This window comes from Symsagittifera roscoffensis, unplaced genomic scaffold, assembly GCF_963678635.1.
Source record: "Symsagittifera roscoffensis unplaced genomic scaffold, txSymRosc1.1 SCAFFOLD_131, whole genome shotgun sequence".
NCBI lineage: Eukaryota > Metazoa > Xenacoelomorpha > Acoela > Convolutidae > Symsagittifera > Symsagittifera roscoffensis.
The window spans coordinates 74,214-88,098 of record NW_026970657.1 but is presented as its reverse complement, the minus strand read 5'-3'; the positions used below and the strand labels follow the sequence as shown (position 1 = coordinate 88,098).

General features: G+C 31.8%; 1 protein-coding gene across 1 annotated transcript in view; it reads right to left on the bottom strand.

The window, feature by feature from the left end:
• The window catches only part of LOC134855896 (uncharacterized), a gene marked incomplete at its 3' end in the record, with an annotated part of 92,921 nt that overhangs the window by 15,279 nt on the left and 63,757 nt on the right, over positions 1 to 13,885 (bottom strand). The window contains 1 exon segment of the mRNA XM_063872282.1: positions 8,858 to 9,012. Coding sequence (XP_063728352.1) covers positions 8,858 to 9,012 — 155 coding nt within the window.

Genomic DNA, 13,885 nt, shown 5'->3' with positions numbered 1-13,885 from the left:
AATGCTGAGAAAGCTGCTGGTCCTAAGGATATGCCATAGAATAATCTACTGAATTAGTTTTGTTGATTTCCGATATCAAATTGTGTTAATCGTCGTGATTGTTCATCCAGTGGCATTTGATTATATGCACTATTCATATCTGCGGTTGTGAAGTATTAACCGTTTGTTTTTGTTAGAATTACTTGAATTGGTTCATTAGGCCATTAACACTTAGATTCATCAATGAGTGAATTGAGATATTTAGTGTCTAGATTTTTTTTAGTGATTCTCCTTTGGCTCGAATAATAACAGGGTTGATAAAGGTGTTTCCTTTTGGCTGTTCTTCTTTTTTACTGGAGATATGATTTCATTTTGTTCTAGAATGTCAAGTAATCTATAAACTTTTCGTGTAAATGGATTAGTACTTTGCTGGCTCTTTGTTTTTGAAAACTGCGTCAGGTTTCAAAGGTAGATGTAATAGTGAATTTTTATCCAACGTCGAATTAAGATGTGGCATAAACTGTAGGGTATCTCAATAGCAAATCGGCATATTTTTCAATTTCATTCTGTGTTTTTTGAGAGTGTTGAAAACTGAACATTGTCAAGAATATTTGTTGTTCATCTGTATAGTGTGATGTTTTGAATGTTGGTTTAAAATAAAGTATTTTTGGGAAGGAGTCTGTATTTCGTTTTTCGTTGCGTATTATATTACTTATTGATAATTCTTTGTCAAGAATTGTTGATTGACTTAAATCTAATAGCTGTAATATATTATTTATTCTATATGCTACTTCTTTTTAAGGAGAAGTTGTTGCGTTAGTTTCACAATATCCTAGCAGTTCTGGATGTGGGGTTATTTTATATGGTGAATTATTTTATACAAGTAGAGAAATAATGTCAAAATTTGAGATTTCCATGTATTTTATGAATGAAATTGCTACTTTAACGAAATTATGAATTCGTCTAAATTCAAGGTCAGACTTATAGGGATGTTTTCTGTTTTGATTTTTGTCATATTGATGAGTTAATTGATCTGGAACTCTTAAATGTATCCTGAGAGTGGTTTAAGATGTTTTCTTTCTTTCTTATGAACGGGGGGTAAAATTTTGGGAAAAATGGTGGTTGTTTGTTCATATTTTGGAAGAATGTTAGAGCGGTGTTATGCATTCTTGTATGTTGATCTTTTATATTAGTTTTGCTATCTAATATTCCAATTGATTTTCGTAAATGTGTTAATGAAAAGGTTGTTCGTATGGAACGGTTTCACAATCGTTTTCAACTTTTATCATGTTGACTTAAATTGTGTTTTCCGAATCACTTTCACTGTCTGTAGAGTCACAATTAATGTGATTTAATTGTACTTCAGTAGTTTCTGTTTTATCAAAACCAGGAGGGTCTGAATTTGTTTGTTCAGTTGTTTTTACTGGATTTATTTGTCTCTGATGTTTTCGTGTATTACTTCTATACTTGTTTTGAGAATCTTGACAACGTGTGTTATTTCTATTAGGTGGTTGAGAGTAGTTTCTCTGTTTATTGTTACAGTATGAGTTCCTATTTTGTGAGATATCTCGTGATCTATTTTGATAATTGTTGTAGTTCGATATTTGACAATTCGATCTGTTGTTTGAATAATCTCCTGATCTATTGTTTTGATATCGTTGATTTCCATTATTTGAGTGGTTTCTATTGTTGGAATAATTTCTATGTCTATTGCACGATGAAGTTCTTGATCTATCGTTTGAATAGTGTCTATTTCTAGAGTTTGAATGGCAATTATTATTAAATGAAAAATTCTGGTCGGTTTGAATTTGATCGTGAATAGCTATTTTGATACTGGTTGTTCCGACTATTTGATCGACTATATCTATTTCGTGAAAAATCACTTGATTTTCTTTGGTCTGGTGATCTTCCTCTGTAGTAAGAGTTATAAGGTGATTGGTTTCTTGAATAATTTGAACTGTTTGGGAGTTTTTTTTTTAGAACTATTTTTACTGTGAATGTTCTTATTTGGTAAATTTTGATGTACTGATAAAATGATTTGTTTGGTTCTTTGTACTTTTGTGATTTATTTTGATTGTCTCGTTGTTTCTGTCTGCATTTAGCATTGCTATGTCCGTATCTTTGGCAATAGTAACACCATTTTTTGAATGATGGTTTACTTTTAGAATTATGGTTTTTCTCATATATATTCAAATTTTCAGTGATTTTTTCGGATAGATTTATATCTGAATTGTGTATATTATTTATATGTGTTGTAGTGGTGTGTAGTTTGAGATTTTCTGTTTCTTCTAGTTTCATAGTGATTTCTGCTTGTTCTAGTTTATTAACTAGTTTTCTAAAACCTAAATCTGGTTCTCGAATTGAGGAAGGATGTGATGCTCTCTTTTTGATTGCTATTTTTTGTAATTGAGGTGTTAGAGTCATCAATTTTTGTGTTTTTATAATCATGAGTGTTGAGTGAATATGCTTTTCGGACTAGTGTTTTGATTCTTACTGCTAATTGTTTGATCGTTTCGTTTGGTAGTCTACGAAATTTATTGCATTAAAACATTTTCATGTTGTTTATTTCTTTCAGAATTAAACATTTTTGAAAATTCTTGTGTGAATCTTTTCCAATCTGATTTTATATCTATAGGTTAAAAGGAAAACCATTTTTATGCTGCGCCACCAAATCTGGTCTGTATTAACGCTGTTTGGTGCAGCGGTGTATTTATTGGTTCAGGTCCTATATTTAAGATTAGATTTGCTGCGACTGCATTTAATTAATCTTCTACAAAACATTCAGGTCCTGTGCCTGTAAATACCATTATAGGCTTGTTTGAAGTTTTTGACGATTCACCCATTAGGTGTGGATTTAAAGTCATTTGAAGTGATTTTGCCGCATTTGGCATTTGTGAAAAATTTGTAAGTTGACTCTTTGTTATTTCATGTTGTAGTAAGTAATATGGTAGCGGGATTTCATTTTGAATTTTTGTTGCTTAATAAGGATGTGTACTAGCTTGGTTTTGTGAATGAAAATTATTATTTTGAGATGCTAAAATTGGACTAGGTTGTCGCATATGTTGTTGTGGTGTATATGGTTCCAAAACATCTGGTTGTTTTACGTGGTAAGAGTGTAGTCTTTGGTTTTGATAAAATTGTCGATGATTTTGGTTATAATAATCTTCATCATCTGATGGAAACTAATTAGATGTATATTAAGTTGTTTGATGTCTTTCTCTGTTTTGTTGTATATTGTTTTTGTTTTGTTGAGAAAATGGATGGTTTTTACTTTGGTCTTGTGAAATTTGTTGGTATTCATTCAAATTTACTGAGTTTGATAATGCTTAATGGAAATTTTGTCTTTGTGAAAATAAGTGTTTTTGCGTGATTGTACGAGAGGGTTTAGTTGTTTGTGATCTATTTACGTAGTTATAATTATGTTCTGCAAAATTATTTCTAGTGAATGTTCTTTGTTTTTTTGTTGGTTTTGTCATTGGTCTAAATGTTTGATTTTCAATATGTGTATATTTTGGAACAACGGAGGGTTTAACCCTAGATTGTAATGTTACCTGTGGTAATGTTGGATTTTTGGGTCTTGGAGTTGTAAGATTTGTATGTATTGGTGAAGTACTTTGTTGTGCTGTTGTTGCGATTGTTTCAACTATTTCTTCACCTACGAATTTAGATGTTGTTTGAATATCTTGTTGAGTAAGATTTTGAGTTCTATTTAGGTTTTCTTGTTGTATGAGGGTTGAGTTTAAACTATTATTTCTTCGGGTAGAAATGAATTGAAGTTTAAAGGTGTTGCGTCAATTGTGAGTGGATATACTTTAAAGTAATCTTTGTGAATAGAAACTGTGCTTATTGCCTGACTTGAAATGTCTGTTGCTATGATCAGAAATAGTGGATGAGACTATTCAGGGTCCCAAACATAATCTGACTATTCTGCTGAGTGTTGAGTGAATATGCTTTTCGGACTAGTGTTTTGATTCTTACTGCTAATTGTTTGATCGTTTCGTTTGGTAGTCTACGAAATTTATTGCATAAAACTTTTTCATGTTGTTTATTTTTTTCAGAATTAAACATTTTTGAAAATTTTTGTATGAATCTTTTCCAATCTGATTTTATATCTATAGGTTAAAATGAAAACCATTTTTGTGCTGTGCCACCAAATCTGGTCTGTATTAACGCTGTTTGGTGCAGCGGTGTATTTATTGGTTCAGGTCCTTTATTTAAGATTAGATTTGCTGCGACTGCATTTAATTAATCTTCTACAAAACATTCAGGTTCTGTGCCGGTAAATACCATTATAGGTTTGTTTGAAGTTTTTGACGATCCACCCATTATTTGTGGATTTAAAGTCATTTGAAGTGATTTTGCCGCATTTGGCATTTATGAAAAATTTGTAAGTTGACTCTTTGTTATTTCATGTTGTAGTAAGTAATATGGTAGCGGGATTTCATTTGGCATTTTTGTTGCTTAATAAGGATGTGTACTAGCTGGGTTTTGTGAATGAAAATTATTATTTTGAGATGCTAAAATTGGACTAGGTTGTCGCATATGTTGTTGTGTTGTATATGGTTCCAAAACATCTGGATGTTTTACGTGGTAAGAGTGTAGTCTTTGATTTTGATTAAATTGTCGATGACTTTGGTTATAATAATCTTCATCATCTGATGAAAAATAATTAGATGTATATTAAGTTGTTTGATGTCTTTCTCTGTTTTGTTGTATATTGTTTTTGTTTTGTTTAGAAAATGGATGGTTTTCATTTTGATCTTGTGAAATTTGTTGGTATTCATTAAAATTTACTGAGTTTGATGATGCTTGTTGGAAATTTTGTCTTTGTGAAAATAAGTGATTTTGCGTGCTTGTACGAGAGGGTTTAGTTGTTTGTGATCTATTTACATAGTTATAATTATGTTCTGCAAAATTATTTCTAGTGAATTTTCTTTGTTTTTTGTTGGTTTTGTCATGGGTCTAAATGTTTGATAATCCATTTGTGTATATTTTTGAACAACGGAGGTTTTAACCGTAGATTGTAATGTTACCTGTGGTAATGTTGGATTTTTGGGTCTTGGAGTTGAAAGATTTGTATGTATTGGTGAAGTAATTTGTTGTGCTGTTGTTGCGATTGTTTCAACTATTTCTTCACCTACGAAATGAGATGGTGTTTGAATATCTTGTTGAGTAAGATTTCGAGTTCTATTTATGTTTTCTTGTTGTATGAGGGTTGAGTTTAAACTATTTTTTCTTGGGTAGAATTGAATTGAAGTTTAAAAGTGTTGCGTCAATTGTGAGTGGATATACTTTAAAGTAATCTTTGTGAATAGAAATTGTGCTAATTGCCTGACGTGAAATGTCTGTTGCTATGATCAGAAATAGTTGATGAGACTATTCAGGGTCCCAAACATAATCTGACTATTCTGCTAAGACAGTTTCATCAGTTGTATTTTGAGGTCTAAATTTCTTTCTTGCTTGTGAGATTAAATCAATTATATGTGAGAAATAATCAATAATAAACCAAGCTAAGATTTTTTGTAAATCGTGTTTAACCTTTTGCGAAACTTCGTTGCTTGCTACTTTTTCAAGGATTGTTTTTAAAATTTCGGAGAAAATTGCACTTTTATTTCTTACAGTTGAACTGGTGAAGTTCCTTGAGATTCGGTTTTTTCTAGTATAGATAGATAACTATAGATTATTGAAAATACATCTTTAGTGAATATTGAATTCGTTCTTTGTGAGTTTTGATATTGTATGTTTTTATGTATTCAGTGAATACTTTTGAAAAATCTATGTATACGTCGTCTGTTTGAAGTAGATATCTACCATGAAACGTATTTGGTGAATTGATTTCTCTAGAATAGATTCCGTACTGTTGTGTTATATTACATATTCCTTTTAAATAGTGATCAATAAGTTGTCTTTTGATTTTTATTTCTGGAAATTCTCTTGTACATGGACTCTCTCCTCTTTCGAATAAATTTGTTATTAAATTTTGACAAAATTGTGTTTGTCCTCTGTCATCAATGAGTGAATTAAAAAAATTGGGAGGATGGAGTTTTAATGGTTGATTCCAATTGTATAGACGTACTGGTTTGTTTTTGTATGTTTTTTTTATTCTTCGTTTTCTTTGTATTGATGATTGTGATGTGGTTTCTGAGTCAGAAAAATGTATTATATCATTAACTTGATAATTTTTAAAGTGTAGTGATAAGTTCTTCTAAACGATTGGTTTCTGATTCGGAGACTGCGTTTCTTCGCTTCGAAAATCTTTTTCGTGTAATTTGTATTTGTTTGCTTAAAATTTTCCTTGTGATTGTCTGTCGTTTTGTTCTAGTATGTCCTATTGTTCGTTTGTGTGGAAAGATTACGAGGTCAATTTTTTTGGTGTTTATTTCACAATTGTGTAATATGATTGTTTGTTTATTTCCTAAATTGTCTTGTACATCAGGTTTAGGATGTGGGAAGAAATATTTGGATTAGTGATTTGCTAATGTCTTAAACTGTTAGTTCTTACGATTTTTTGTGGTTAGCCTAAATTGGGTAATGTATTTCAGGGTTGGAGAGAAGAGTATATATCGATTCCTGAGAACGATTTTTACTTTCTCGTGGCTAGTCTAAGTTAAGGTGTTAGTTAACTTACTTAATCTCTTCTAGGGGTAGTGATTTGTGATCAAGGGTTGGAGAATAGTAAATCGATCCACAAAGTTCAGGTATAATTAGAACACAAGTAGTTCGTTAGATACTATTTTAAACTTACTATGTTTAAGTATTATCATGGGCCAGGTAGGGGGGAGGTCAAGTGAAGGATGAATAACCGAAGTTCTTCACTGTTTATCCTAATTAGAATGGTTATTTTGATTGAAACAGTTCTATCAATCCTGGGTCTTGAGGAAGGGTTGGGTATTGAATCGACGTTTGAGGTCGTCAGACACTTAATTTATTGTGAGGGGGAGAGCAAACTTGTTCTATTTGATCCAAGGATAATTATTGATAATCAGAATATAAAATTAATGAAATTAAATTTAATTTAGATGCAAGTGAATTAAAGATCCAAGGAAACCCTTGATGATCTGTTAAATTTACATATGTTTAATTCAAATAAAAATAGGAATTAGGATAGGCCTTGATAAATTAATTTAAGGTTTATTTGATAGAAAATTTTGGTTTTATGATTTTTTTTGATGATAATGTTAGTAGATTTATGATTCGCAGTTATGTTTTAGGTGATGAATCTGGGATGAAGAGATGATTTAAAGATACCACCAGTTTGTATTCATACTAACTAATTTGTATAATTTTATATTCAATAAATATTTTTTCCTGATATTTTTTAATTGTACTGCAGATTTTTGAAGAGAACGGCTAGAGATGTTTTATCAGTCATTATTGTATAATAATAAGTTTAGTGCCTGTAATTGTCGTTGAAGACTTTTGTTCGAAGATACTATATTTTTAAATGAAAATATAAATTCAATGCTAATAAAGTTCTGAATATAAAAGTTTTTGTTGGCTTTTGCCGTACGACCGTGAAATTTAATGGTAAGTTCCTATGTAGTCGTATATCGTCTGTTGTCCGAGGTCTTTTTCTAATACCGGGTAGTTCTCATATTGTTCGGATTAATGGCTCTGATCTACTGAGTTGTAGAGACATTTCAAATAAATTGTTGTCATATAACATTTTTGGAAATGTTTTTTGTCTAATTTTAATCTATTTGGTTAGTTTTAAGCGAAGTTGTTTTTTAAGGTCTTGTTGGAGACTTTTGGTCGCACCAGATGAGTTATGTTCTAAGATCTAACTCATAGAGTAATTTCAGTTAGGGTACACCGTCTGCTCGTCACGCTACCATATTTTCGGCCGGATAGATTCGTGCAACTTCTTAGTCTAATACCGATCTTAATCTTACTCTTATATCTCTTAGTCTCAATAGGTCTAGAGTAAACTGGTTTTGCGAAGAGTCGGTCTCTTGGAGAAAGCAACTAGGTTGTAATTTAAATTCTAATCTCTCTGGTTCTGAAATTACAAGTAATTCGAGCACTTACAAATAAGTCTGTTGTTAATTTGATGGAGTGTGATTGGTTAGTCTTTAATATTTTATAGGGATAAAAAATCTAAATTATAACAAATAATAAAGTATAGTTTGGATCTGGTTCCACTCCTTCCCTCCAGGGTTTCGGACCTGTCGACAAAAAGGGTTACTCTTTGTACTATTTTGAGATATCCATTTTGGTGACTGGTCCCAAAAATTTTTTGAAGGCGCCTTGGGCGCCTATATATACTAATTTTGAGGGGGGAGCGCGCGCCAAAAAAAATGCAATCTTTTGGTCAAAATTTTCAAAAAATGCTGAACGTTTTTTGTCTTGATTTTAAAAACATTTTTCCTGCGGCGCAGAAAATTTGGCCAAAACAGGTTTTTTTTTAGTGCTTTGGCAGAGCTCGGAAATCAATTTAGTCGACATATAAAAAACATCCGCCGCTTCAAGAAAATCCTTGATTCGCTCTGATTAATTGTACAAAAATAAAACAAGATTGATCGTATCATGGCGAAACCCTGAATGTTCTGACTGCCCTTTAAAGTCACAGAAAATATTTTTGATTTTAAAAAATTACTTGAAAATAAAAAAAAAATCACATAAAAAAATTATTTGCTTCTTTTTATCATAACCCACACGCTATGTAAAAACAAAATATTAATTTTTATAACTGGTAACGTAATAATAGGATTAAACTGCTTGGCAAAGTTGATCTACTCTCTGAAACAATCATTGTTCTCGTTGAAATCCGAATCGATATGCTTCTCAAACTAATGGCAAAAAAAGTTTAGATTAATCTATCGGCTTTTAATTATAGACATATGATTACCCGGTCTAAGTAGTCCCAGCTAGTACCACTTCTAGAAGTTACTAGTTGTCTTCCGGATTGGCTCAGTGTCAGTTCAATGTAGCTGTAGTCAAAGCTATTGTGATAGCCTCCAAAGAGACACAGAAATGTGGGTCCTTTTTTGACCACCAACGGAGCATTCGATCCAGTCAGGGGGGAGTCCACCGCTTGAGCAAAAACATGCGAGTATGAACAGAACTAGAACTAGCAAAGTTATTTCGGAAATTCTACCTCTAAACAAGAGTTTACTGGATATTTCGATCCAGAGGTAAAAGATTGATCAGAAAAAGAAATGGTGAAACCTCAAAGAACTATATCTTCCAATTACCGATGCTTAATAACAGTAGTTGTGCCTGCAATATTTCTTATACACAGTAACGCACCAAAATGAGCAGCCAAAACTCAGTCAATTTTTTCATTGTTCTAATTTTCATTGCTTCAAATTCTGAAAGCCAAAATGCATCGCTACACAAGAAAAATGTTTAAATTTGATTTCAATTTTAATTGAAAAACTGATTGATTGCTAATTCTTCCTTTTTGTACCCAGTTATGCCTGAAAGATACCCATGATGTTTATCACTTTTTCAGTTATTTATCAGAGCTTGTGAATTTCTTTATCCAACCTACATGACTTAAAAGAATATGAATCAATTGCAAAAATAGAAAAAACTGATGATAATTCTATTTAGAACGACGAAGAGTTAAAACGTTATTAAAGGAAATGTTGCTGCGGCTTTAAAAGACAAACAAGACTGCTCGTATCAGGGCGAAGCCCTGAATGTTCCGACTGCTTTTTAAGGTTTATGGAGCAGTAATAACTAAAAACATTTAATAGAACAAAATAATGGAACCTGATCTAAACTATATTTTATGATTGGATAAATTAAATGTTTTACCAATGTAAAGTATTTAATATTAACCAATCACGATCCATCTAACTAACAACCCACTTATTTGTAAGTGCTGAAGTTACTTGTAATTTCAGCACCAGAGAGATTTGAATTTAACTTAGAAATTAGTTGGACTCTCCCGAGCACTTCAGCAGCCGCAATAAACCAGTATACCCTAGATCTATTGAGCCTAGCAGAGACTAGTTAAACAACCTGAGACTAGATAGTATAAGAGTAAGATTAGGATCGGTATTAGACTAAGAAGTTGCACGAATCTATCCGGCCGAAAATAAGATAGCGTGACGAGCAGACGGTGTACCCTATCCGAAATTACTCTATGAGTTATACCCATCGGTCCTAACTCATCTGGTGCGACCATAAGTCTCGAACAAGACCTTAATAGCTTAGAATTAACCAAAATAGATTAGAAATTAGACAAAAACATTTACAAAATGTTATACGACAATAATTTAATCGAAATGTCTCTACGACTCAATAGATCAGAGCCAATATTCCGAACCATAACAGAACTACCCGGAATTGGAAGAAGACCTCGAACCAGAGACGACATACGACAAAGTAGAAACTTGCCATATAGTTATATGATAGTTAGGCAAAAACCAGAACAAACTTTTATATTTAGAATACTACTGGCAATGAATTTAGATTTTCATTTGCAAACCTAAAATTTTGAAGTCAATCCTCAAAATCATTTCAGGCGCTAAACAAAATTATTAATATACAATAACGATTGATAAAAAGATCTAAGATCGTTTTCCTAAAATTCTGCAGTAATATACAAAACATGTTTGAAAAATATTTATTGAAAAATAAAAAATAAAAATTAGTAGCATGACAATAAATGGTTAGTAATCATAAATCATCCTGTTGTTCCAGCTCCATCATCTAAAACATAACAGCAATCATAAACCCACTAATATCATCAAAACACTAAATCTTTCCTTTACACACATTTAAAATTTTATCAAAACTTAAATTCACTTAATTTTAAAACCAGATCATCAAGGCTTATCCTTGGATCTTAAATCATTTTCTACTTAATTAAATTTTAAATTTGATCATCAAGGCTTATCCTTGGATCAAACAGAACAACTTTGTTCTCCCCCACCCACTTAATTAGTGTCTAACGACCTCAAACGTCGATTCACTACCCAACCCTTTCTAAAGACCTAAGACTAATAGAAATTTTTAAACAAAACTAATCATTCAAATTAGGATAAATAGTGAAGAACTTCGGTTATTCATCCTTCACTTGACCCCCCCTCTTAACAGACCCAGGATAAATCTTAGACTTAGTAAGTTTAAAATAGTATCTAACGAACTACTCGCGTTCTAATTATACCTGAACCTTGTGGATCGATTTACTATTCTCCAACCCTTGAACACAATCACTACCCCTAAGTAAGATTAAGTAAGTTAACACCTTAACTTATACTAGCCACGAGAAAGTAAAAAATCATTCTTCGGAATCGATATACTTTTCTCTCCAACCCTGAACAAATAGACCCAGGTTAAGCTAACCAAAAAATCGTAAGAACTAACAGTTTAGGAAAATAGAAATCATTTAACAACCTTTTGCATCCGTCATCCTAAACCTTATGTCATTTAAAAACCTAGGAAATAAACAAACAATCGTTTTACACAATTGTGAAATAGATAACAAAAAATACGACCTTGTAATCACACCTCATACACAAACAGTTGGATACATTCGAACAAAACGACAAACACTAAAAAGAAAAATAATAACGAAACAAAGACAAATAACACGAAAAAGATTTTCAAAAAATCGAAACGCATTTTCAGAATCAGAAACCAACAGTTTAGACGAACTTTACAAACTAAAAGAATCAATAGATAAAAATTGCCCACTTCACGATCAATTATATTTTTCTGACTCAGAAACAACTTCAAATTCATCAAAAAGAGGAAAAAGAAGAATAAAAAAGCAGTATAAACACAAACCAGTACATTTATACAATTGGAATCAACCAATTAGACACATTGATAATTACATATTAACAGTCATCGAACGAAAAAATGAGCTCAACGCACACTCCAGGTGAAGAAAGTCCAGATGATGATGAAATCTTTCCTTTTATAGTAGACGCAGATACTGATAGAGGACAACACATATTTTGTCAAAATTTACTCGTAAATTTATTTGAACCCGGAATCAGTCCATGTAAAACAGAGTTCCCCGATGTAAAAATCAAAAGACAAATCATAGACCACTACTTAAAAGATATATGCAACATAACACAACAGTATGGAATCTACTCCATAGAATTCACCTCACCAAACCATAATAATAGAAAATATACAATTCAAACAGACGATCTTGATTTAGAATTTTCAAAAGTTTTTTCAGAATATATAAAAAGCATCCAATATCATAACTCACAAAGAGCAAACTCCATATTCACTAATGAAGTTTTCGCAATAATATATAGTTATATTTCGATATTAGAAAACGAAATCCCAATAACAAATGTCTCACCGACAGAAACATCCAAACATTTGAAAGTACGACATGAAATCACACTACTCTCTAGTTATTTAAACATCATTAAAGAAAATTTCACGAAAGACGACGTTTCACAACATACAAAACACGATCTACAAAAAATTTTGGCATGGTTCATAATAGATTATTTCACACACAATATTGATTTAATTGCACAAGCAAGAAAAAATTTTAGACCCCAAAACTCGAACGATGATACCGCTATCACAGAACAATCAGATTATGTTTGGGACCCCGAATGGTCTCATCCCGCATTTATAAGCTTCCCACAATCAATCTCAAGTCAAGCAATAGGTACGATATCTTACATAAGAGATTATGTAAAAGTAATACCATTAACTATTGATGCAACACCATTAAACTATAATACATTTTTACCCGATACACAAAATAATAGTTTAAACTCTACAGTTATACACAATGAAAACCTCAATGGAACTAGGAATCTTACTCAACAAGATATCCAGACACCATCACACTTCATAAATGAAGAAATTGTACACACAACAACTACACAACAAAGTATTTCACCAATACGCCCAAATTTAACAACACCAAGAAATACAAATCCTTCACAAACACAGGTAACCTTACAATCAACCGTTAAACCTTCGGTTGCCCCTAAATATTCACATATGGATTACCAAACATACAGACCCATGACAATACCATCAAAAACACGCAAAACATTCACTAGAAACAACTTTACAGACCATAATTATAATTATACACATCCATCAAAAACATATAATCAACCACAAAGAAATTTTAACCAATATACAAGATCTCGAAATTGGAATAACCCAATGACCCAACCTAATTCAATAAATTTCCGAACAAATCCTCCACAGGATCACAGTGAAAATTACCCATTTTTTCAACAAAATAAAAATAAAAAACAGACATCTTATCAAATGGATTATTTATCCTCAGATGATGATTTCTTACAATCAGATATATTTGCACCAAATACTCAAGAATATCGTAGACAAGGAATACAGAGAACACGTACAAATCATAGAAATTTTTCTCCACAACCAATAGATGCACAACATCAACAACCAATTCAACAACAAAATCTAATTAATACACAATCTTTTCGACCAATTCAACAACAAAATCCAATGACTGCACACTCGTATCAAGCATCACAAATGCAAAATGAAATACCACTCCCATATTATCTTCAACAACATGAAATAACAAGAAACCAACTTTCAAATTTTTCTCAAATGCCAAATGCAGCAGAATCATTACAAATGACAATGAATCCATACCTAATGGGTGGATCATCAATAACATCAAATAAACCTTTAATGGTTTTCACAGGAACAGACCCTGAATACTCTGTAGAAGATTATTTAAATGCAGTAACAGCAAACCTGATTTTAAATATTGGACCTGAACCAATTAATACGCCACTACATCAAAATTGGATACATCGACGCACAGCGTTAATACAAACAACCTTAGATGGCGCAGCCCAAAAATGGTTTTCAGTACTACCTCTAGAAATAAAATCAAACTGGAAAAGGTTTACACAGGAATTTTCAAAAATGTTTGACTCCGAAAGAAACAAACAACAACAAAGAGTTTTATGTA